Below are 26526 nucleotides of genomic sequence, written 5' to 3'. Positions count from 1 at the left end.
AACCTGATTGGCTGGTTGGGAACCACTGACATGGGGAGAAGGGGGGGTTAACTTTATAACATAATTATGGAGTCAATATTCAAAGTTATTTAACTGGGCAATGCCACTGGATATCAGCACCAATCATCTCCAGGGGTGGTCCATTGGCAAAGTTTGGGCAGAGCTGGTACTACTTAACCAGTTACCTGCAATATTGAGTCTACTAACTGGCTAAGTAAGAGGATAGAGTTAGGAGTTGAAAGAGAAGAAAGAAGACCAAAAGTGCCTGGAGGTGATGGAGTGACGGTGATGACTGCCCGGCCCGATCACACACGGCTTTTCCAAAGTTTGGATTGTTCCATTGCAATGTTCAACATTTTGTTATACTTTCAGAGCAGAGCAGCACTATATTTCAGGGAGTCATGGAAAATTCTGGAATTCGTTGCTGAAGAATGTGGTGAAATCAGTTAGCTTAGCTGAGTTTAGAAAAGGTTTGGATAACATAAGAAGTTGCCTCTGCTGGGTCAGACCATAGGTCCATCGTGCCCAGCAGTCTGCTCCCGCGGCGGCCCATCAGGTCCATGACCTGTAAGGTGATCCTTTGCCTAAAAACCTTCAATCCCCTTTATCCCTCTGTCTATACCCTTACATAATCCTATCTATACCTCTGTCTGTATCCCTCAATCCCCACATCCATCAGGAATGTATCCAATCCTTTGAAACCTCGTAATCTACTCTGTCCTATCACAGCCTCCGGAAGCGCATTCCAGGTGCCCACCACCCTCCGAGTGAAAAAGAATTTCCTAGCATTGGTTCTAAACCTGTCCCCTTTCAATTTCTCTGAGTGCCCCCTTGTTCTTGTGGTTCCCGATAGGTTGAAGAATCTGCCCCTCTCCACCTTCTCTATGCCCTTTATGATCTTGTAAGTCTCTATCATGTCTCCTCTGAGTCTCCGCTTTTCCAGGGAGAAGAGCCCCAGCCTTTCTAACCTGTCTGCGTATGAAAGGTTTTCCATATCTTTATCATTTTCGTTGCTCTTCTCTGAACCCTCTCAAGTATCGCCATGTCCTTCTTAAGGTATGGTGACCAATATTGGACACAGTACTCCAGATGCGGGCGAATCATCGCACGATACAGCGGCATGATGACTTCCTTTGTTCTAGTTGTAATACCCTTCTTAATAATGCCCAACATTCTGTTTGCTTTCTTTGAGGCTGCTGCGCACTGTGCCATTGACTTCATTGTTATATCCACCAGAGAAGTCCATAGGCCATTATTGAGGTGGCTTGGGGAAATCCACTGCTTATTCCTAGGATAGGCAGCATAAAATCTGTTTTATTACTTGGGATCTAGCTAGGTACTCAGGACCTGGGTTGGCCACTGTTGGAAACATGATACTAGACTTTATGGACCTTTGGTCTGTCCAAGTATGGCAATTCTTATGTTCTTATGTCCTATCAACCAGGTTAACTAGGCACCACTCTGAATTTCAGCCAGTGTCTGGTTGCCTTCCAGGTGACTACATATTCAGAGCTGAGACTGATATTCAGACTGAGTTCTGCCCGCAGCTGTCAGCAACTTAAAAAGGCCTGCCTTCAGCCTTTCTTCCTAGCCCTTGAGATAGCATTTTGCGAAACAGGGCCGTTGTCGGGCTTGGGAGAAGACTGAGTGAATATCAGAGTTTAAGAAATGGAACTGTGTTTTGTGCCTCTTTGATGTGTGTGACTAGTTTTTGATTACAATTTTAAGGAATCCCAGGTCACAGATACTAAAATAAGTACATTGCTGCATTTGTTATATACTGAAACTGTTCAGTTTATTTTTGTGTGGAGTTTTTTTGAGAGACTTGTGATTGTGCTGTATCTCTTGACGGGACTGTTGAACTGCGTTAATGGGATTAAATGTCATGAGGTCTCTTTTTCTCCACTAATTTTATATAAATCTTTAGCAGCTGTTCTTTCTTTATAGCTGTGCTGCTTTCTATATTTATTGTGATGTTCAAAAAAGAGATACACATCTGAAAAACGGCCATTTTTAAAAAAAACAAGATAGATATTTTGTAGTTTTGAAATAGGTCATGTTCACCACTGGATTTTTGTGTGTCTTCCACAAAACATCTAAACTTGAATTTGGACGTCATATCAAAAATGCCCATCTATATCTGTCATCTTTAGTATTACAACCCCACTTTTCTTCCATGTACATATTATGTATGGCAGTGTTTCTTAAACCTGTCCCCAGCTAGTCAGGTTTTCAAAATATCCCTAATGAATATGCATGAGGCAGATTTGCATGCCTGTTACCTCTCTTATATTCAAATTTGCCTCATGCATATTCATTAGGGATATCATGAAAACCCAACTGGCTGGGGGCTTCCCAGGACAGGTATATGGTATTTATAGAAAGAATTAGTAATGTATTTGAATCTGTCTTACGAGAGGACCCCTAGCTTTATACAGGCAGACTGATAAATCATTTTCTGGAAAACAGTGGCTCCTATGAAATAGCTCCAAAGAATATAATAATGTATTATATTCTTGTCCAAATACAGTAGTTTCTATAAGGAGCATAAAGAATGAGATTGTACTTAATTCTCTGATCTCCAGTGTATTCTGTTTTGGGTAGTACTGGGAACAGTCAGCCTGGTAATGCCCCGTTCTGATAATGGGAACACGCTGGTGTTAAACTCTATATTACAGGGGTCCCCAAAGTCCCTCCTTGAGGGCCAAATCCAGTCAGGTTTTCAGGATTTCCCCAATGAATATGCATGAGATCTATGTGCATGCACTGCTTTCAATGCATATTCATTGGGGAAATCCTGAAAACCCGACTGGATTCGGCCCTTAAGCAGGGACTTTGGGAATCCCTGCTCTATAATGTATACATCAGCCGATTCGAATATATGCTAAGTGGACAGTTCACAGCAAACTAATTGTATTTCCTTTCCTAATTTTCAGCCATCTGTGCGCACGGATGCAAATATGGTGAATGCGTTGGGCCAAACAAATGCAAGTGCTTCCCTGGATTTACTGGAAAAATCTGCAACCAAGGTTCGTGAACATCAGCCTTCTGCTATAAATCAGTGTTTGTTTCTAATGTTCTGCCCTGATTACCGTCATCGGACACACTTGCCTGTCTGATAGCTGGCACGGTCCTCTCCCATGAAATAAGTCTGTGCTCACTAATAGGTACCGAACCTAGTTCACCATGCGGCTGATTTTCACAAGAGGAAAAAGTCTAAATAATGGCAAAAAGTGGCATTTGGACATGTTGTTTGCTAAAATGTCCAAATTGACAGTTTTGAAACACATTTTAAGGTGGTTTTCTACGCTGTTTGTCTATATCTCAAGGAGGCATGTTGGGAGCTTGTTTTAGGCAGGATTAAGGTGGACTTACAATTTGGAGGCTTTTCTGTAATAATGGGACATCGCAGAAAACATGGAGGGCAAAACTTGGATGTTTGAGGCTAGACCCATTTCAATGGTTAGAATAGACTGGAGTGGGCTTCAACGGCAACTCCAGTAGTGGAAACCTAAGGACAGTACCAGGTGGATTTCTATGGTCTATTGCCTAGAATTATTAAAGAAAACTATTTAACCATGTATATATAATGAGTGTGACTACTGAGTAGACCGTTCAGGTCTTTATCTGCTGTCATTTACTATGTTACTATGTACAGTATGTGCAAAAAAGCTGACTAAACTGACCAGATAACCGCTGGAGGCATAAAGGCATGGCACCCTTACACTCCCAATGGTCACTGGCCCCCATCCCACCCTCCAAAGATGTGTCTGACAACTGCAGATGTTATGGTCAGTCCTATTAGAGCAGCAAGAAGGCCTCTGGAGTAGCTTAGCAGTCAGTGCAGTGGACTGCAGAGAAGGGGACCCAGGCCCATATCCCACTCTAATTAGTACACTTGTGGTGGAAAGTACGAGCCCTCCAAAACCCACTGTACCAACATATAGGTGACACCTGCAGGCATAAGAGCTATTAGGGTGATTCACAGATGGGTACAGTTGGGGGTCGATATTCAGAGCGATTTAAACAGGCAGAATGCTCTCCTGCCTGCTTAAATAGCTTGCCACCATCTAAGAGGAGATATTCAGTTGTACTTAACTGGAGAGTGCCACTGGATTACCCTCAGACTGTCCCAGCAGAAAGTGGGCCGGTCAGGGGCGGCACTGGGGAGGAGCCCCAGGTTATGTAGGCACCAACATATTCAGTGTCAGTACCCACATAGCAAAGTGACCAGATTTAGGACAACTCAAAAGCAGATCTAAATCTAGCCGCTTTGCTCTACAGGTGCTGGCATTGAATATCGGGCCAACACCTACGTAACATTTCTTTTTAAATAAAAATTTTTTTTTTTTTTTTAAATGATACCCTCATTCTCTCCTCTCCTGACCCCACAAACATGCCCCTCTACCCTCCACTCCATGCTGTGATCCCCCCCTAGATGGCCCCCCAACTTAGATTTGCCAGAGATTTTGTACTTAAAAAAAAAAAAAAAAAAAAAAAGAGGATGTGTGGCCCCACCCCATTCGGCCCAAAGCCCTGCCCCATTCCTCCCCCAACCCCAGTCTCACACAAACCCTGTCTCTTCGGGACCATGTCTGGAGGTTATGCCTGGGAAAATCTGGATGTCTTGGTAACTCTAACCCAACTCCCCCAAACCCCTTTGTGCCTGGTGGCTCAGTGGAAGTCGATGGGGGCAAGAGTACAGGCCCCTCACTCCTACCCCTAGCACCAGCTCCTCAAAATGGCTGCCATGGCCTGCTATACTAATGCCCTTTTATTAAGTTGTGGTAATGGCTTCTGTGTACTTCCTCCAGGTTAAAAGCACTTACTGCAGGATGCACTCAGTTGTCCTGTGGTAAGATCCCAATCTGTGTGCAGAAACCACACGTAGAAGGGATGTGTCTGGAGAGGCAGAAAATGGGTACATCTACATTACCACACACTAACTACTTAGCATATGAGCCCTTACTGCCTACATGCTAATATTTTTTAATGGCAATATTAACACATGGCCATTAATTCAAATAATGGAAAATCAGCAATTTTATTGCAGGTAAGTAAAAAGGGCCCCTAAGTTTATACCTAAGACAAAGAAGGTTTAAGGGCTAGATTCACTAAGCAAACCGATCATGTACCAATCGGTTTGCGAGCCCTGTGCAACCCGATTTCCCTCCTGCAGTGTTCACTGACATGTTTTGCAATCCGATTCCGATTCGCGCATGCAAATGAGGGGAAAAGCATGCAAAGTAGGCAGGGACACAATTCACTAAATAAATTTGTCGATTCGACTGTGCTAGCCGATCAACCCAAAAAGCGACTGCTGAGGACCAGTCGCTGAAGCCTTTTCCGACTGCCTTCTGCCACCCTGCTCTCAGCCCTGTCAGCCCCAACGCTGCCCTGATCACCTGCCTGCCCTGACTCTCTCACCCTTCCCCACAGTGTAAGCCTGTGGGTTAAAACCACAGGCTGTAAAAAAAGAAAAAATAAATTTAAAAAGTGCCGGGGCTGGAGGTCCAGCGCATGCGCGGGGATCGCTATAGACTGAGCTTTCTGTGCCGGCAGATGGGGGCGTTCCTCCGATCGCCCCATCTGCATATTGGAGTTTACTGAATTTGTCGGACCTGCCCGGATCGGGCCCGATCGGGTAGGTTAGTGAATCTGGCCCTAAGTGACTTGCTCAAGGCCACAAGGAATATCAATGAGATTTGAGCCCTAGCTTCATCAGCCTACTGCTTTAAACACTAGCCTACGCCTCTGCTCTTCTCCACTTGGCTTTATCAATTGCTGATGTTTTTTTATAAAGGCAGCGGGTTTTAGTAGATTTTGCAATGTTTCCCTGATGCTGAGTACTTTCACTTAAAATATGAATTCATGTCAGAGTTATTAAAGATACCACTCTTATTTTTAGTAATTTATATTTGTGAAATTCATGCTGTTGCTTTATGTGCTGCCATAAATTCAGGTATTTGCCAGCATCCTTATACATATTTTACAAAAGGCTTAGCATTCTGCAAAGACTCTTGTAAAATACTCAGGGATGTGTGAATGTCCTGACTTGGATACCCAAGTTCCTACCTAGATATCCCAGACAAAAATGGAACTTCACATATTCTGCACATTACAAATGCAAACTTCCAATATCAAACAAGCCCAGAGACCAGTGGTGTAGTAAAAGGGAGGGCCGGACTGCCCCAGTCGCTATCTTTACATCCTCCTCCTCTCTGCCTGCTCCTCTCCTTGCCACACACCCCTTGCCTTCCCCATACCTTTCTTACTGGGGTTCTTAGAAGGGAGGGCTATGCTTGAGGCAGTGGCATAATAATGGGGGGGGGGTGAGGCAGCCCGCTATGGGTACTGTCTTGCTAAGGGCTTGACAGCTCTCCTCCTCCCTTTGTCATACGCGTGCACCCCTTGCCTTCCCCCGAACAAGAGGGCACTCTCTAAAGTTGAAAGGGGATAGATTCTGTACAAACATAAGGAGGTTCTTCTTCACCCAGAGAGTGGTAGAAAGCTGGAACGCTCTTCCAGAGGCTGTTATAGGGGAAAACACCCTCCAAGGATTCAAGACAAAGTTAGACAAGTTCCTGCTGACAAGAACGTGCGCTGGTAGGGCTAGTCTCAGTTAGGGTGCTGGTCTTAGACCAGAGGGCCACCGGTCTGACTCAGCAGTGGCAATTCTTATGTTCTTACGTTACCTTTTTTTACTTCCCCGGCACAAGGTTGCTGCCTGCGTCAGCATTGGCTCTCTCTCTCTCTGACGTCACTTTCAGAACCCTTGCATAAGAAGTGACGCCAAAGGGTGAGCCGACACCGACGTGGGCATGCTGCTCATGCCGGAGAAGTTAAAAAAAAAAAAAGGTACGGGGAAAGGGAAGGGGGTGCACGCAGGGCATGAGTTCGGGGAAGAGGGCAGGGGAGGAGTGCCACTCACCCTTACTATGACACTGCCAGACACCATGGAGTTGTGTTACTTCAAAGCTTGAAGGTAGGAGCGTCGAAAGAGAAGCCTAGTATCTGGAGTGGTTCTGTATCTCAGAGAGTCCACAGAGAAGGCAAAATCAAATGTTTTGTAGTTTGTTAGACCTTTCCAGTTCACATCCTTTTCTGCATCAGTTGATGGTTTTAATTTTTAGCAGCCAATCATACCAGTAAAGTTATTAAACACAGACTGGAAAATTAAGACATATTTGTTCCAAAGTATTCTCTTGTGCGCTATTAGAAAAACATGATTTAATTGTCCCGATATCTCACCATGAAGCTGCTTACTGATGGTGGTCTGGCACCTTGCCATTGAACAATAGACCAAATCAAAGCACAAAGATATGTTGCCCCTCTTGAAACCAGTACCAATAATGCCTGTTACTTGTAGGTTTTAGAAAACATCTGGATGATGGCCACAGTAGTAGACTTCTTAGAGCTTACATAAATGAAGTTCAGTGTAAAACAATGTACGAATCATATCAATCACAACATGTTTTCCCGTAAAAAGGTTGAAGAACACTGGCCTAGACTACTGGAAGCAAAGCTCTCTGGGAAGTTGAGTCCATAGAGTACCCATAACTATTACACATTTAAACAAACATTAACTGAGCAAATGCCCACATAACCTGGGGGCATAACAACCTGGAAATGGAAATATATTAAAACCCTTTAAAAAACTGGCATTAAATCTGGGTTTAGCTTGTGGAAAAATCAGATTTTAACACATTTTAGAAAAAGGGCCCCTTAGATTGTAATTCCTGGATAGGGAAATATCTACTGTACCCAAATATAATTCACCTTGAACTACCACTGAAAAAAGTGGGATCTAAATCCAAATAAATAAATATCTCCTCTGTAACAAGGTTCAATACCAATCTGGAATTCTTGCTGAATTTAGCAGGCTCAGAATCCCCTCTCCCTTTGGCTTGTAATTGTATTGCATGTACTGTACAGTTACAAGCCCTTTGGCACACTGGATTCCACAGGAGTTGCTGAGCCAGGTGCACTGCCACTGAGCTGATTTACAAGTCAGTGGCTCAAGTTCTTTCTTCTTGGGAATAGCTACTTAAATGATATCACGTTTCCTTGAACCGTTTTCTGCAGATCTGAATGAATGTGGGCTGAAACCACGTCCCTGTGAACACAGATGCATGAACACACATGGCAGTTACAAGTGCTACTGCCTCAATGGGTACGTGCTGATGCCAGACGGCACATGTGCAAGTAAGTTACTGACATTACAACAGTTACTGACATTACAACTGGTCCAAGTTACAGCAAATGCACAAACTCTTTTGTACTTTAGATAAGATTACCAGATAACTCCAGGTCAGTAGGAACAAGCTGAGCCCCATTGAAAGAACAATTCTTGTTGTTATATGCCCTTTTTGTTTGAAAAAACACATAAATGTCACATTTACACACATAAGGAAAAGTGAAGCGAGGTCAGATTTAAAAAAAAAAAAACAAACACAAGAGTTCAAGGGATATAAATATTTGACCTGAATTTATTCATTAAGAATAAAAGAACATAAGAATTGCCATACTGGGAAGGTCCATCAAGCCCAGTATCCTGTTTCCAACAGTGGCCAACCCAGGTCCCAAATACCTAGCTTGATCCTAAATAGTAAAACAGATTATATGCTGCTTATCCTAGGAATAAGCAGTGGATTTCCCCAAGCCATCTCAATAATAGCCTATGGACTTTTCTTTTAGAAAATGATCCAAAACTTTTTAAAATCCTGCTAAGCTAACCGATTTCATCATATTCTCCAGCAACAAATTCCAGAGTTTAATTACATGCTATGTGAAGAAATATTTTCTCTGTTTTGTTTTAAATTTACTACTTAGTAACTAATCCTAGTATTTTTGGAAAGAGTAATCAAGCGATTCACATCTACCCTTTCCACTCTAGATAGAAAGGGGGACAATGTGGATAACTTTATGTGCTAAGGTAAGGATCTTAAAGGTGAATGCGAAAAGAGATAGGCAGCCTCTGATGTTTAGTCAGAAGAGGAGAAATATGATCATACCAGTGTGCGTGGGTGAGCAGCCAGATGGAGTTATTCTGAACAGCCTGGAGCTTTAAGTAAAACCTTAGGGAAGCCAGAGAAAATATGCTTGTAGCATGGGTGGGGCTCCCAGTAATATGCATAACTTACAAAATGCTGTAAGTTATGTGTGAAAACCAAAAGGAATTGACCCCAAGATATCCACAGAGAAGAAAATCCAGAGAAAACAAACAAAAAAAAAACCTCTGTGGAGTGACAATTTTAGTTATGTGTGCCCACCTGCATTAGGTGACTGGGACTATGGCTAATGTAAATGTTGGCGTCTTGTAAATGTTAGGAGGGCTGATATAGGGTTACACTAGTTTTCTCTAACGACTAATCAGGGCACCTAATTGCTATGCTCCTTGCATGCATGGACTTGTAGTTCTACTTTTCACAGGAAAATCAATGAGAAAATCAGAATTTAAAAAAAAAAAGTCTCCACCTGGACCAGCTTGTCCCTAATAATCTGGAGTCCTCTGAGTATAACTACTGTAGATCAAATGCCATTGATAACTTTGTGTTTTGTCTGCTTTTCTTTATCCTATTCCTTTGCCACTGCTAAAGGAACTTTACTATGGATAATTGCTGGCAGGTGAATGTATAACTTTTCTAAACATGTACTTCAAAGCCTTGTACAAATATTATCAGGCTGAAAATCAGACTCATTGGCCCATACTTTTCATACATTATGGGGTTGGATTAAGGATGGACTTAGAGTGAGATGCAAAATTATGTAGATAGTGATAATATTCAGCAACTATCTGGAGAACCCATGGGGCTCATAATCGAAAGAGAAAAACGTCCAAAAACTGGCCTAAGTCGGCACTTGGACGAACATTTCCCAAATACGTCCAAGTGCCGATAATAAAAATGGGTTTTGGACATATTTCTAAACGACCTAGGTCTTCATAGTGCCGCTGAACGACCAAAGCTAAACGGGGCATTTCGGGAGGAGTGTCGAGGGCGGGACGTGGGCCGGCTTAGATTTAGTCATACAGCATGTATAACCAAAAGTTATACAGCCCACGATCGACAGAACGTGGACGTTGTGACTTAGACCATGTAAAACATGGTCTAAGTCACAAAAACCCACCTAAAGTCACCAGATAAGCAAACACATAAAACATACCCCCACACACTACCCCATTGATCACTGACCCCCCATAAAAATATTAATCACACCTTTAAAATTCATCCTCCAGACCATCATAACTTGGCCACCTGGCATAGGAAAGCCTAGTCGTCCAGCACAGAGGCAACTTAAGTCATCTTGGGGGTGGGTTAGGGACTCAGAGAGGAGGACCCATGCCCATAAGCCCCTTTAATCACTGCATTGATACTTAAACATGTGCACTCCCCTATATACCCCCCAAACCCTTTTTTACTGGCATAAAAGTGGCTCCAGCAGCCATAAGGGCTATTGGGGTGATAGATAGGTGGTTATAGGGGATTTTAGAGGTGGTTTGGGGGCTCACCATTATCTATAAGGGAGCTGTAGTGAGATGAAGACATGGCACCCTTTTTGTGAAGTTCACAGCAGTGCCCTGTAAAGGTACCCCACTATTCAGGTGCCATGTCTGGGTGTTCAGTCCATCATTTTACAGACCCCTCCCATGTCCAACAGGGCTTGTTCTAGGCATTTTTGACTTGGATGAAAAGTTTGATGGAAATGTGGTATAAAGATGGATGCTTTAGCGACTTGGACGATCAGATCGGCAGGACATATAATTAGACGATTTTCGAAACAAAAAAAAAATTTTGTACGTATTTTTCGAAAATGTGTCTTAGGCTGTTTTTTTACTTTGGACAACTTGCGAGTTGGACACAAACGAACTTAGACGTCCCTTTCGATTATGCCCCTCCACATGTTTAGATATGGCCAGAGGTGCATTTTACTTAGAAGTCATCTAGATTGCGACTGAATATTACACTTTCTGTATATATGCATTGATTTAAGTGCTGACACATAGATTAATATGGTCACTGCTAACTGAAAATCTGGCCCATTTGTAAGAATTAAGACAGAGAATACAATGCTAGATAAATAAACTGCAGACAGAATACCTCTACCAATTCAGCCTTGTACCTGGCTGAGATATTTTGGAGAACTGAGGCCAAAAAGAATGAATCAAATCACAAACCCAGCAATGGGTAATCTTTGTGATGAAAGACCTGGTGAATTAAAGGTGAATGGTTTGAATTTTGTAAAAACAAATATTTTCCCTGTAATAGTACCACACAATGGAGTAAAGACACACTCGGAGCTTTTCTCCTGCTTTGCTGAGAGAGCAGTGATATATTGAAATTGCTAATGTGATTACAGTCCTGTTCTATTGTTGGCTTTAAGATTCCAGGACATGTGCCATGGTGAACTGCCAGTATGGTTGTGAAGAGGTGATGGGTGAGGTGCGATGCTTATGTCCTTCACCAGGACTTCATCTGGGACCAAATGGAAGGACTTGTGTAGGTATGTAAGAAGCCAATTGCCTCTAACTGTGGTTCTAAAACATAAGTTAATGTTTCTTAAATCACAGTGTACAACACTAAATAATAAATATACAAAAAAATTTTTGTGAAGTGCTCAGACCCGCAACCTTATAGATTCAGTGTAAAAAAACAAACCAAAGTTGCTGCTGGGACCATCATAGCATTTACTGTCCTGACCGCCATAACATTGATCAGAAATAGCTGAAAAAAAGACATCTAAAGCAAGACTTATCTGCAATTCCTTGGCGGTCAGCTGGTCTCATATACAGGCAGCAATTGCAATTGTTAACACAATTGTGAAGTAAAAAAGCTCCTAAAGCCAAATATATAGTCAACCCCACGACTCGAGTTTCATGGCCTTCATCAGGAAGGGATACTACAAAACAATAATCACACATAGTAATCATTACTAATCTTTCTCTAACTATCTTATTCAAAAACTTTTTATCAAAATAATATAATGACCTAAATACTAAACTATTATACTTAATTACAGCTGCAACTACCAGAAATGAAAAATAAAACACAAACTTGCTCTGGTGGCTAAACAGCCTGTTAGCCCAAAAAGGCTTCAACAGTTTTAAAGTTCCACAATCTGGCAATTTTCCACAAAAACATGTGCTTTCAGCAAGTTCTGCTCTGCCAGTCTTTATTTCACAAAACAAAAACCAAACTTTCAATATCAAAGTCCAGGAACTGGGACTATGGCTGATGTAAATGTTGGCATCTCGTAAATGTTAGGAGGGCTGATATAGGATTATACTAGTTTTCGCTAACAACACGTAATCAGGGCACCTAATTGCTATGCATGGACTTGAAGATCTCTCACAGTACTCCTGTGGTTTGTACAATATCAGAAGTAGTGCTTCCCAGTCTTCTGTCTCTCTAATTTAATCAGAAGTAGTGAGGCAATTCCACCTTATCAAAACAGCATATTGTTTTCCCCAAGCCTTTACTCTATAAGCATGTCTTCAGGCAAACAGAAGTTCTCAGGTTCCATTTCATAATTAATTGTATACATTTCTACATTAAAAGTATTACCTTCAGAAGAGCGCTTACAAGTTTCAGTCCTGAAATTTTCTCCCTGTTTCCTGTGGAAAATGCTGGTTTCTGGCTTCTGTCCCCTGGATTGCACTGGTATGCCTCTTTCCAAGGGTTCAGGCAGGTTAAAGGTTTGTGGCTCCCTCCATTGCCTAGAGACCTTACCCTTTTCTCTAATCCTGTGCTGATTGTCTCTAGCTTCACCTGTGTTTTCCTGTTTCTTTGCTAATGAGTCTAGATAGCAGAGCTAATCCCATTGTGGGTTTTGCTATCCCCAGCCTGGTGCCTTCTGGTACTTGTAGTTCTTTGTTTTTAGCATTCCCTACACTAGAACTAGGCAAGTATAATTAGGTCAATTCTGGGCTGCCTTTCACTTGGGATAAATTCTGCAGTTTCCCTAACCTACCTGCTTCTAGGATCAGGTTTAGGGGTAGTTCTAGAGAACTGCAGGGCAACTGTTAACAAAATTCTAAGTTTTATGTTAAACTGTACCAGCTGTACACCACCTAGCAATTAGTAAATCCCAATAAATAAGTAAATAAAACATGATTTCATCAGGCGGTGCCCATGTTGCCTTCACCACCTTCTGCAGTGTGACATCTGACATTACCAGACATTTTTAAAGAGTTTTCCTAAAGCAGTGCAAAAGTGCTTTAAATTCAGCTGTTCACTAGGTAACACTGTTCTACTGCCTCTAGACTTCAAGGTCAAATCTCAAAACATACACAGTTTTGTAAAAGGAGGGGGATTAGGTAGTCAGGTGCCTAGATTGGCATCTTTGAAAACTGATGTACTGAGTGGATGGGGGAAATAGGTTTATTTTCAGCACAAGGCATCTAATTATTATTGATCAAATCTGGAAATTTGAATTGCAGGTTAAAATTTAGGATTCCAAGTTTTGGAAACCTAGATTTTTGCAGATTTTTAGTCAGAAATTAAGGTACCTAAGAGGCCCTTTTGCTAAACTGTGCTAGTAAGTGGGCTTAGCACATCCTTATATGGATCTTTCCCATACACTATGCGGTACATAATCAAAAATATGTCCTATGGGGGTGGCCTAAGAGATCTGGCCAATTGAAATCTTAGGCCACTCCCAGAATGCTGGGAAAGATTGCAGAAGGGTTCAGGGGAAAGCACGCATTAGAACATCTGAATTGTGGAATGGTTCAGGGGATCACTGCAGGAGGGATTGGGTATCCCTCCTGCCGCCGTTGCTTGCAAGAGGGTTCAGGGGATCGCAGCAGGAAGGATTGGGTATCCCTCCTGCCGGGGAAGATTGTTGGAGGGTGTGAGAGATTGCGGCAGGAGGTATTGGGCATCCCTCCTGCTGTGATCCCTCGAACACTCCCACAAGCATCAGCGGCAAGAGGGATGCCCAATCCCGCCTGCCGCAATCCCTCCTGCTGGGGAAGATTGCAGGAGGGTTTGGGGGATTGCGACATGAGATATTGGGCATCTCTCCTGCCAAGGTCATTGCCAGGGGGATGGTCATGGCAAGTGCTGGGCAGGAGGGACTGGGCATCCCTTCTGCCACAATCATTGCGCGGGGGGTGGGAGGGACGGTTCCACAATTCTCTAACTGGCGCGTATGACAAACGCCGGTTAGAGATTCATGGTTTTAGATGAAGGACTGGTCCCTTTCACGCCTAAAAGGTCTTGTTTTGGGCGTTTGGGACTTGGGCAATCTTTTTTTAGAGAATAGTGCTTAAAGGTAGATGAAATGGTGGTCTGGGTGATTAAACTCCTAACATACAGGTAGGCCATTATAAAAAACAAACAAACATATTTTGGACGTTTTTTTCAAGAATGGACATTTCCCTGCTGGCTACCCTGAGCACTTAGGGCCTTAGGCCAAAAGAGGACTTAGATTTTTTTTATTATTATTATGCCCCTCCATGCCCTTTTCTAGTGCAGCCATAAAAGAGACAATTTTTCTCCTATATTTTTTATGGCCATTTCTAATATTAGCATCAGCATACAATCATCGTGCCAAACTTCAAACTTCAATACTTGTTGGAAATGAAATTAAAAGAAGGTGTTGCTGTGGTCTGATCCATTTCTACAGAATTCTGAAAAAAAAAATTGTGCATGAAAAAATTATTGGATTTTCTCTCATCCTCTAAATATAACCTTTTGGACAAAGTCACACTGTTCTTTATGTACAAGATTTTGCTTGTGAGGAAAGTAGATTTTTCTCAGCCAGGTGTTGCAGAAAGTTTATCTGAATTATAAGGAATTTGTACCATTGTTTCAAACCAGAACCTTATAATGCACCCAGAAACTGCAGTGTTTAAAAAAAGGTTACCCCTGTAATTGTAACATTGCTAACCTTATGTGTTTTGATCCAGATATTGATGAATGCTCTGTTGGAAAAGCCATTTGTCCTTTCAACCGCCGATGTGTTAATACATTTGGGAGCTACTACTGCAAGTGTCAGATTGGCTATGAACTAAAATATGTTAATGGAAGATATGACTGCATAGGTAAGCTTATTTATTGCAGTGCTGTTCCTCCCTAAATATTTGCTTATTGAGCATCAATAGAGAGGTCAAAACTTTAGACAATTATAAACTGGTTAATGTGGGCAGATATATGAAGCCCAGTTTGCAGCCAGTACTCTTCCACTATAGTTTATTGAGATTGATTTGTGAATATGCACTAATGTAAGTACAGTAAAACCTTGGATTGTGGGTTTGCAAGTGTTTTGCAAGACAAGCAAAACATTTTATTAAATTTTACTTGATATACAAGCAATGTCTTGCAATTCAAATACACACAGTATGCACGTTCATCACAACTGAGCCGATGGTTCTTTTCTCTCTGACGCTGCAAGAGTGTAGTGACTGTTCTAAATGAGCGAGGTCTTGCAATATGAGTACATATAGTATTTTGTATTAAAGTTTTGGGGTTGTGGAAAGAGTTGTCTGAGTTTCCATTATTTCCTATGGGGAAATTCGCTTTGATATACGAGTGCTTTGGATTACAAGCATGCTTCTGGCACGAATTATGCTCGCAAACCAAGGTTTGACTGTATTATTATTTATAGGCAAAGATTTGAGAGGAGGAGTCAAAGTGAGCCGACAAGAGCTGACAAGAATGGAAGGGGGACAGTGTTGTCCACAGAAGTAAAGAATGGTGGGAGGGCGCTCAGAAGAGTTTAGAGTCTAACTTGGACAGACAGACAGGACATAAAGGGATTGGGGAGTTTCTTGCAGAGAGAATGGTAAGATGGACATAGGTATCTTATGGTGAGTATGAGTTAGGAGTTGAAAGCAGCCTCGAAAAAGTGGGCTTTTAGCTTGGATTTGAATACTGTTAGAGATGGAGCCTGACATAATGACTCAGGCAATCTGTTCCAGACATATGGTGCAGCAAGACAGAAGGAATGGAGTCTGGAGTTGGCAGTGGAGGAGAAGGGTATGGATAGAAGGGACTTACCTGATGAACAGAGTTCACTGAGGGGAGCATAGGGGGGGGAGATAAGTGAGGAGAGATATTGAGGGGCTGCAGAGTGAATGTACTTGTAAGTCAATCAGAGGAGTTTGAACTGTATTTGGAAATGGATTGGGAGCCAATGAAGTTACTTGAGTAGATAATATGAGTACAGCGGCAGAATTATGAAGGGGAGAGAGATAGTTGAGTTGAAAACCTGAGAGAAGCAAGCTGAAGTAATCTAAGCAAGAGGTGATGAGAGTGTGGATAAGGTTTTTTGGTAGTGTGTTCAGAAAGGAGAGGTCAGATTTGGTAATATTATAGCGGAATGTTGGATCTGAGCAGAGAGCGAGAGAGAGGAGTCAGAGCAAGCTGACAAGACAGGTAGGAGGGCAGTGTTGTCCACAAAAATAGAGAATGGAGGGAGGTCTATTGCATGTTAAATGTACAGCACTGCGTACATCTTTCAGCGCTATAGAATTTATAAATAGAAGTAATAGGAATATTATCACTGGAGAATTCAAGCTTCATTCAGAAGCTTAGGAATTATCCAAGTATCCAGCAAGATTGCTGTTTTGTAAGTTTACTGCTGTCAAATCTGAAATTTTAGGGTTTTGTAGAAATGTGTCTAACCTTGGCGTAATACTGCTAAGGCTACTATTACTACTATTAATTATTTCTAGAACACTACCAGACGTATGCAACACTGTAAAGAGTCACCCTACAACAATAGGGATAGCCCAGCGTGGCTTGTTCCAGAGCCTTGCCATTTCTGTTGTCATGTCTCAATACTTCATTAATTTTTCCAAGTCTTTGTCTTTAATTCTTCTGTCTCTTGGTACGATAATGTTGTTGAAAACCACAATATTATTTTCAATTACCTGTGACATCAGGTATGTTATATTCCAAAAGTCAGTCCATTCAAATTTGAAAATCTCATAAAATCCAGAATTTATTTTTTTTTTTCATTTTCTAGTTGCACAAGGCTAATATTATTCCTATATAAAAATAAAAAAACACACAAAATTTGACTTAAAACAAACAAAGGTAAGGGGTCACCCCACCTCACTGTTTTTAAAAACTACTGCTAAGGTTAACAGTGGATTGTCATTCTTGTGCACTCGACAAATAATCAATGGTCTATGACATAAGAGCTGCCTTTGATGCAGAAGAAACTTCTTTCAGTGGCTGGCCACTAGCCAAATTGTTTCCATTCTTTATCTTTTGCCAATGTATTGTTGTATTTTTCAATGAGGCTTATCCCTCATTCTGCTGCATCATTAACAACAGTCAGTTTGGATGCCTTGAAAATTGAATCATCAGTCCACTCGTCATAGTGATGAAAATTGACCAGTCGAAGAACATCTGTTCCACAAGGCAGTCTAGCAATTGACAGTTGACAGACTGACTTCCCAAGGACTCAGTTTTGGGGCGCAGATTGCAAACTAGATGATGCCACACAAACTATGTGCAATCACCTATATACACAACAAACAAGAAAACAGTGCATGCTGGGGTGGCCTCTAAATATTTCTAATCAAGCTGAAATTTGACACATGAGTAAGACACCAAGTGGACAAAAATAAGCCTTTTGGAGACAAGGTCGATTTTTTTTTTTTGTATACTACCATGGACCACCCTAATATACCAGTATTCTGAACTCTCATATTTCTTGCACAAGCTCTAGTGAATCATCATGACTCCTGTCATGACATTGTTTAAAGTCACTCTGAGTAATTTTACTATATCCCTAAGCAAGTGATCAGTGGTTTAATATTTTTCATTACATAATCTCCATTTGCTATAAGTGATAATATGTTGAACATTTGCATTCATGCAGTTAGGGATCCTTTTATAAAGCAGCGGTAGAGTGTTTTACTGTGAGCCAGAGAGGTATACTGTTTGCTCCGAAGCTCATCCAATTCCTCACCAACCCGTGGTAAAAGGCTCTACCACTGCTTGATAAAAGGAGCCCTTAGTCTGTAAAGCTTGCTCCTGAGTTCCAAAAATTAATCTTCCATCTCCTTCTGGAGGATATCCAGCCCCAGCCATTGCCAATTTCTGGTGCTGTCCATGTTATTCTCAGTTTCTCTAAGGTATTATCAGTGTAAACACAACAAAGAAAAATGGGGAGACCCGATGATCCACAGTGAAAACAATCCACTGATGAAAACAAAAACTGTGGATACAAATGTTCTGGAGATAATTTATTAAACACTGACATATAAAAGCATGAAAATTCAATTTAAAAAGTACAATGCTAAAAAATATGGTGATAAAAATCTACCCGGACCCTACACGGTCCGTGTTTTGGCGAACACGCCTTCCTCAGGGGTCCAATGGTTTGCAAACTCACATATAAAGAATTGGACTGAAAATAGTCTATTGTCTTTAAACGTGTGAGCAAAGAACACCGCAGACAAGCTGAAGTAGCATTTTTAGCATTGTACTTTTCTAATTGAATTTTCATGGTTTTATATGTCAGTGTTTAATAAATTATCTCCAGAACATTTGTATCCACAGTTTTTGTTTTTGTTATTATCAGTGTAAACTCTCGTATTTCTAGCTAGCCTATTAGATTTCCAGTTGTTAAGTTCTGTACTCATTTTTCTTCTCTGTCACATTGATGATGTTCTCCCTGCACACTTTGATTAATATTTTCTCATCGCTGATCATGAAGTAATTATTCAGTCCTCATTTTAACTCTTCAATATTTTTGTGATTAATATAGCCAGTTGAGGTCACTTTGAGGTACAAAACATGGTGCATTGTCATCAACTTTCAAGCTGGGTCTAGTCTACAATTTCAGCTGTGTATCTGACTACTGGAATAACCTAGATATTTATGGCCTTAATAGCATTTCAGGAATTCTATGATTGACTAAACTAGAATTTACAAGTGCATCTTTGAAGAATACATCTTGCAAGATACGCACATAAAATCTAGCTGTTGCCAATTAGCACTGATAATTGTTAGGGCCCATGATAAACATCAAAGTCATGAAAAAAATGCATAGTCCCATTCTACTGACCCTATAATACACAAAACTTCCACAAATGAAAGTTGCCCAAATGTACTCATCCAAACTTCTGTAGCCTTTATTATTTGTAACCCCTATTAAGGTAACTTTTCATTCAGCGAGTCGTTTATGGTTATGGTTATTTTTTTGATATGCTGCCTTTCCTCCATGGACTTCAAAGCAGTTTACAATACATTGAATAGTAATATGTATTCCAATTTTGTTTTATTTTTAACTGATTTATGTAAGATACTATGCAATTCTAAAATTCATAGGTATTTGTAACTGTTGTCTGTAACTGTCCTGTTTTCAAATTGTACCCCTTCTGTTTCCTCAATTTTGCACTTCTTTATACTGATCGTTGCACATTTGCCAAACCCAAAATCCTTCCTTACGTTTTTACTATAAACTCTTATTGTGCATAGCAGTCATTAAATTTCAGCTCTTGAATTTCCATTAAGCTTTAGATCATCCATATACAATAAGTGAGAGATTTCTTTCCACTCTATTTCAATGCTTCATAACCTAGTTTTGTTTTATTCAAGATACAAGTTAAGGGGGGTCAATGCAATGCTGAATTGCAAAAGTGATAGTGAATTCCCTTGGAATATCCCCTTTCTGGTGTTCACATTTCCCAATTCTTGTCCAGTTATGAACAAAGTTGTCCATTGTTTCATGGCTTTTTGCAGCATATTCTGGATGTTATGTTATGTAATTGCAAACATTCTCAAGTACTGAAGTATCGGGGTATGAGGGAGTGAGTAGTCTATCTAGGCTATTTGTAGAATTGCTCATCATCTCCTGAAATGTTTCCATATTATTTAGTTGATAATCAGCTCGTCATTCCCAGGGTGGTAACTAGCTTTGTGCTGCCAATGTGGTCAAAAAAGGTGCAAGGGAAGCTGTGGTACTACACTTGGTCAAGCTGAAATAAAAATATGGCTTCTATTAACAAATAAAATATGTTTAGTTATATATGAGAGGAAAAAGGATCTGAGAAACCTGCTCAGAAGCTGATGATATACTAAAGGATTTGAGTCTGAGACTTTTCAGTTCAATCACTGATCCTGTAAAAAAAACCCTCTCATATTCTCAAAGACCCTCTTTTTTGTGTATAAATAATTTGTGTTCAAAATTTCCAATGATTTTTAAATAAATAATTTCCAACATAACTATCTTCAGATACAACTGTGCATTCATTAAACCCTTTTAAATCTAGTGAATTAAGTTTTTCTGGAATATGATCAGATGCATATTGACTAATAACAACTGACAAAAGAATGAAGAGCCTCCAAACTTATCTCAGAGTTTTACATCAGTTCATTCCCGACGGTGCCCGTTTTGCCAAACTTGTATCGACTTCTTCCGGGGATATGTACAGTTATACAGGACTGACTCAAAAAAATTTTTGTAACATCAGCTACAAATACTAAAGATATGTTCTTTCAATGGCCAATTTATGGTCTCCTTTCTTACAAGTCAAACTTTCCATTCGGGGGCTTGATTTCACCAATTTAGTTTTGCAAGAAAAGCCTCAATTCTGCAAATTAACTGGGTTATTTCAATTGCTGTTGTCGTTACAATTATTGCTATTGTCATGTTGGCATTTTCACTCCGTCACAAATTAAAAAGACTAGGGAACACTCAATGAAGATACAGGGAAATACATTTAAAACCAATAGGAGGAAATTTTTTTTTCACTCAGAAAAAAAGCTCTGGAACGCATTGCCAGTGGCTGTGGTAAGAGCAGTTAACATAGCTGGTTGTAAGAAAGGTTTGGTCAATTTCCTGGAGGAAAAATCCTTAGTCTGTTATTGAGAACGACATGGGGGGAAGCCACTGCTTGCCCTGGATCAGTAGCACGAAATGTTGCTACTCCTTGGGTTTTGGCCAGGTACTAGGGACCTGGATTGGCTACCGTGTAAACAGGCTACTGGGCTTGCTGGAGGCTATTCTTATGTTCTTAAGATCTTCAATGGTTCTTTTCTATTTATGTTTTTCATGGGTGGCAGTTTTCTATGAATTTTGTAATCTTTCCTTTTAATTTTACTTGTCTTTCAGTGAGCTGGCACTCATCACATCTTCATTGCTTTCCAAATCAAACGGCATCCTTAGCTAAATTCCATTGAGGTCTTTCTGCTTGGGTAATGGATATAGTGGCAGGTGTTGATTGCAGTTCCATTTCTTGAAGTTGAACAGCAGTGAAATCATGGCTCATGAGATAAATTGTCATTAATCCATTAGCCATAGCTCACTGATTCTGAGTTCAGAAATTTGTTTTTCCAGATTCCATATATTTGCCTTTCAAAACCCTTGACCTTAAGGTTTGACTCAAAGTAGCATTTCATAATTGTACAATTTCTTCGATTGTCCATTTCTCCTGCTTTGCTGGTTCTTTCAGTTGTTTCAACACTAACCACCCTGATTGCCTAGAACAGTGGTTCCCAACCCTGTCCTGGAGGACCACCAGGCCAATTGGGTTTTCAGGCTAGCCCTAATGAATATGCATGAGAGAGATTTGCATATAATGGAAGTGACAAATATGCAAATCTGCTCCATGCATATTCATTAGGGCAATCCTGAAAACCTGATTGGCCTGGTGGTCCTCCAGGACAGGGTTGGGAACCACTGGCCTAGAAGACACAGCTCAGCCCCATAGCCCACTTATCAGTTGATACCCAGAAGCCGTAGCATGAAACACAGCCCTTGTTGCCCCTGGTGATAACCAATCCAGTATGGATTTTGTTTGCCTCATATTCACCATCGAGAATGGGTTAGGCTTGGACAGTTTCTTAGTTTGGCCCCTTGCTCAAGCCCAGTCGATATGGGAAACCCTCATGCTAGCAACAATAATACCAGCATAGCTCTTGGTCTCAGTGAGCTATGCTAGCATTACTCACAAGGCCCCTCATCAGATCAAGGTGGTGATCCATGAGGGGGGATTATTATTATTCAGGGGGACAATTTTGAAATTCAGTTTCTGCAGACAAAATGCTTTTTACCCTGATAAATTGATCTTTTGTAAATTACTTGTCCTCCAATGTTTCCCCTAAGCTGCCATGCAGCAGTGCCACTAAAACTTTTCCTACCTCCTTCCTGCCACCAGCAGCAGTGGCGGCAAAACAATTTAAATCCATTGCATGGGCACACTTAACAATGCTGCTGAACATCACTGTTTATTTGGCCAAGAGAAAGAGCTAGGGGAGCTAGGGCTGACTGAGAACAAAGTGTTAAAGTACCTGCATATATTTCCAGAATACTACAAATGCTATTCTGTTGTATTATTATGCAATTTATTATTTTGATTTTTTTTGTTTGTTTGTTAAATCCCCTGGAGTATATACGGTATGCCCAATCACATCAGTTACAGAGGTATCGGGGAAGGCAGCTTGTAGACAGTGAAGGGGTCCTTCCCTGCTGTATTCAACAGTGGCCCTACTGTTCCCTACTGTGGTGCTTGCACAGGAGGGAGGGAGCAACATTGAGTAAAATTCACAGTAGTTATAAACATAGTTAAACTACAGGCAAGCAACTAGGGGAAGCATGCAAAGTATGGCTCATGGAATTCTTTCCAACCTTCGTGCAAGTATTTATGTGTTTGTTTGTATCTATAAGAGCTCACAGAGTAATGTAGCAAAAAAAAGTTTTGTTCACTTGAACTCAGTCCTTTGCTTGCAGAGAAAATATTTTGCTCACATCAACTCATTCCTTAGAAGGAAAACTGTTAGAACATAAGAACATAAGAATTGCCCTACTGGGACAGACCGAAGGTCCATCAAGCCCACAATCCTGCTTCCAACAGTGGTCAACTCAGGTCCCAAGTACCTAGCTAGATCCCAAGTAGTAAAACAGATGTTTTGCTGTTTATCCTAGGAATAAGCAGTGGATTTCCCCAAGTCATCTCAATAATGGCCTATGGACTTCTCTTTTAGGAAATGATCCAAACCTTTTTTTAAACTCTGCTAAGCTAACTGATGTCACCCATTCTCCAGCAATGAATTCCAGAGTTTAATTACACATTGTTTGAAGAAAAATTTTCTTCAGTTTGCTTTAAATCTACTACTTAGTAGCTTCATCGCATGACCCCTAGTCCTAGTATTTTCAGAAAGAGAGAACAGTAAATGTCAGTAAGAATAGGTGCATTGTTTTTCAACATGACCACTTTTACCTGTAATTTCAGGAGACATTCTGAAAGCAAAATGAAGTGGATAATTCTATAAGGAGCCACCATGGACTAAATTTTATAAGGCCCCCTTTTATCAAGCTGTGGTAGAGCGTTTTAGCGTGGGACGGCGGAGCGTTTACCTTGCCAGCCTGCGCTAAAATACTCTACCACAGTTTGATAAAAGGAGGGCTAAATGGCACCCACGTTTGGGTGCCATTTATGAATACTCTTTAGCGCAGGATCCGCACCTAATTTTATGCACAAGGGTTTATACCATCTGAAACCTGGCATAAATCCTCATATGTAAATTAGGTGCAGATCCCCCAAATTCTATAATAGTGCATCCTCCTCCCGTGGCCACACCTTCTTTTCATTTGCACACCATAAGATTTACACCTGCATCTTTATAGAATAGCGCTTAGTACGATTTGCGTGCAAATCCAAATTGTTGCCAATTAATTGCTCATTTGTCAGTTAAGCTGCATGCTCAATTATGGGAATACGTGACAAATTTCGGCATGCAATTTTGGGTTATTGTGCAAATGGTGGTATTCTAATCATTTACACACTTAAATCACCTCTTGTAGAATTCTGACAAGCAAAAAATAGGCACCATGCTTTGACTGCACGTACCTAAATGATGGTCATGGACAGAATGTATATAGCATGCTATAATTTACATGCATACATTATTTATGCATGCTGATCTAAGCATGGGTATTTACACCATTTATAGGACTATGTAAGTGGTCACACTTAGATGTACGAGGGTGGTTTGAAAAGGTTGGTATAAAAACAATGTAGTCTCCATTGAGGGCTTTACACTTAGTTCAGCGAGTTTCAAGTTTTTTTGCAAACTATTTTTCCTACAATACGAAAAAAACCTGGGATCCCGCTGGACTAAGGGGTCCTTTTACTAAGGCGCGCTAGCCATTTTAGCGTGCACTAAATGCTAACACATGCAAACGCATCCATTATATCCTATGGACGTGTTCATGCACGTTAGCTAAATCGGCCTCCACACCTTAGTAAAAGGACTACTTAGTGTATATCCCTCAATGGAGACTACTTTTAACTTGCTTTTATGTTACCAAACTTTTCAAACCAACCTCATATGTACATAACATTAGCATTCACAGTGATAAGACCATAAGAATAGCCTTACTGGGTCAGACCAATGGTCCATCACGCCCAGTAGCCTATTCTCACGGTGGCCAATCCAGGTCACTAGTACCTGGCCAAAACCCAAGGAGTAGCAGTATTTCATGCTACCGATCCAAGGTAAGCAGTGGCTATCCCCATGTCTTTCTTAATAACATACTATGGACTTTTCCTCCAGGAAATTGTCCAAACCTTTCTTAAAACCAGCTACGCTATCCGCTCTTACCACAACTTCTGGCAATGCATTCCAAGCTTAACTATTCTCCATCACCTTCACCACATCATGACTCACCTAAACCAAATAAACACACCGACAATATTTGTGGAACAATCAGTTTGACCACAGCTTTATTACTACACAACTTCTCAAAATCTCAGTGCAAATCCATATCACATTCCATCAAATCCAACAGTGCCATTTCCTACCCCAGAAGAGCTATTCAGTGATCAAACTAGCTCCCCATTAGTTTCTTAACCACAATAACAGGCTCCAAACATGACCCACGGTAATGCCAAGCGATGCTTCCCCTAGCAGTGGTGTCACCTATGAGGTTTACATTTCCTTATTTATTAACTGCATAATTCCAAATCACAACTGGACCAAAACACTTTTGACGTCCATTCATTTTTTTTTTATAGCTGCAACCACCTTCCACCCCCTATATATATTTTTACTTCCCTTACCCTACCACTCCTACCAACTATTTCTGGTGACCGGCTCAGCTAATGTTATCCTCCACCAGATAACTCTGGTGTCTACTTTCTCTGCCACCTGTACAAGTATTCTGTAAAGAAAAGTAGACACCTACTTTTAAGCACAGAATAGCTGTAACATAGGTGCCATAACTTCCCTGTTATAGATTGGTGGGAGGAGAACAATGGATGGGTTTTTCTGACCTAAGACACCCAGAGGAAAATAATGGACAAAGTGAAAGGGTGTCAGGTCAAAAGCGCGCCGGGACAAAGGCGCAAGCAGACAACTGAGCACAGCGTGGAGGTGCGCGCCGAAGAAAAAGACTGTTTTTAGGGGCTACGACGGGGGTGTGTGGGGGGGAACCCATCCACTTTACTTAATACAGATTGCGCCACGTTGTGGCGTTGTGTAATGTTTTTAGGGAAAAAGTTACGTTTTCACTAAAATGTGGGGGGTTACAACCCCCCAAACCCCCACAACGCCGCCGCGATATGTATTAAGTAAAGTGGGGGGGCCTCCCCAACAAAAACCCCGTCGCAGCCCCTAAAAACAGTCTTTTTCTTCGGCGTGCGCCTCCATCTTGCGCTCAGTTGTCGGCGTGTGCCTTTGTCTTCCGCGTTACTGTCTATGAACCAAGTGAAAGTATGAGTCTTGGTTAAATGTCTCTTTATCGTTTCAGATACAAATGAATGTGCTGTGAACACCCACAAATGCAGCCTCCATGCAGAATGCCTCAATACTCAAGGCTCCTTTAAATGCAAATGTAAACAGGGTTACAGAGGCAGTGGATTCGAATGCTCCAGTAAGTAGCAATTAATAACAAGAACTGTGTTACCCGAGTGGGAGTGATTTGAGCTTCTCCAATAGGTCTGTTTCCAATTTAAAAAGTATTTCATTGAAATTTATAATCCAAGTTGTAATTGCAAACAGAAACCAGAGGCACAAGTATGGTTTATTTTTAACAGGAGGCCAATAAAATGCCTGCAAACTCAACATTGCAAAACACAAACACAGAAACACAATAAGAGAAAATCTTTATAGGCCCATTAAAATCTTTCAACTAGACCATTTCTCAACTCAATTCCTGGGTCTTATCCAGCCATTCAGGTTTTCTGAATATCCACAATGGATATTTATGGGATAGATTTTCTGCACTGCTTTCTTTATATGCAAATATGCATACTTGCTCTATACCACCTTGGGTAAATTTCTTCATAAAGCCCAATAACTAAATAAATAATTTTGTTATGCATAACTTGAAAACTGACTGACAAAGTATGTCCCAACTAATGAGCTGAAAATCCCTGACCTAGACAAGGGACCAGATTCTCAATGTGGTGCTGTAAGATAGGTGACGGTACTCGCCCTACTGCCACCTAACTTAATTGGTTTAATTGGGTTTAAGTCCCTGCTATGCAGCCTATTTAACCGGTGCCTTGCTCCCTGGCGCCTATGGGTACCTAGCAATGTGGAAGGCCAGCTATTAATGATG

The 26526-nt window shown here is 41.0% G+C and overlaps 2 protein-coding genes across 5 annotated transcripts in view; one reads left to right on the top strand and one right to left on the bottom strand.

Moving 5' to 3' along the window:
* Positions 1 to 12778, bottom strand: part of LOC117362761 — a 150710-nt gene extending 137932 nt beyond the window's left edge. The window contains exons 1-2 of one of the 2 annotated variants that reach the window (XM_033949675.1): positions 12564 to 12778; positions 11658 to 11898 (exon numbers count right to left, since the gene is read on the bottom strand). The gene's annotated coding sequence lies outside the window, so the exon portion shown is untranslated. The remainder of the gene's footprint in view (positions 1 to 11657; positions 11899 to 12563) is intronic. The other variant, XM_033949676.1, reaches the window with a different exon arrangement.
* Positions 1 to 26526, top strand: part of EGFL6 (EGF like domain multiple 6) — a 114375-nt gene that overhangs the window by 26693 nt on the left and 61156 nt on the right. For 2 of the 3 annotated variants that reach the window (XM_033949673.1, XM_033949672.1), the window contains exons 3-7: positions 2937 to 3029; positions 8086 to 8205; positions 11383 to 11502; positions 14912 to 15046; positions 25714 to 25836. In XM_033949673.1, the coding sequence (XP_033805564.1) occupies positions 2937 to 3029; positions 8086 to 8205; positions 11383 to 11502; positions 14912 to 15046; positions 25714 to 25836 (591 nt within the window). The remainder of the gene's footprint in view (positions 1 to 2936; positions 3030 to 8085; positions 8206 to 11382; positions 11503 to 14911; positions 15047 to 25713; positions 25837 to 26526) is intronic. The other variant, XM_033949674.1, reaches the window with a different exon arrangement.

This window comes from Geotrypetes seraphini, chromosome 6, assembly GCF_902459505.1.
Source record: "Geotrypetes seraphini chromosome 6, aGeoSer1.1, whole genome shotgun sequence".
NCBI lineage: Eukaryota > Metazoa > Chordata > Amphibia > Gymnophiona > Dermophiidae > Geotrypetes > Geotrypetes seraphini.
This window is presented reverse-complemented; position numbering and strand designations above follow the sequence as displayed.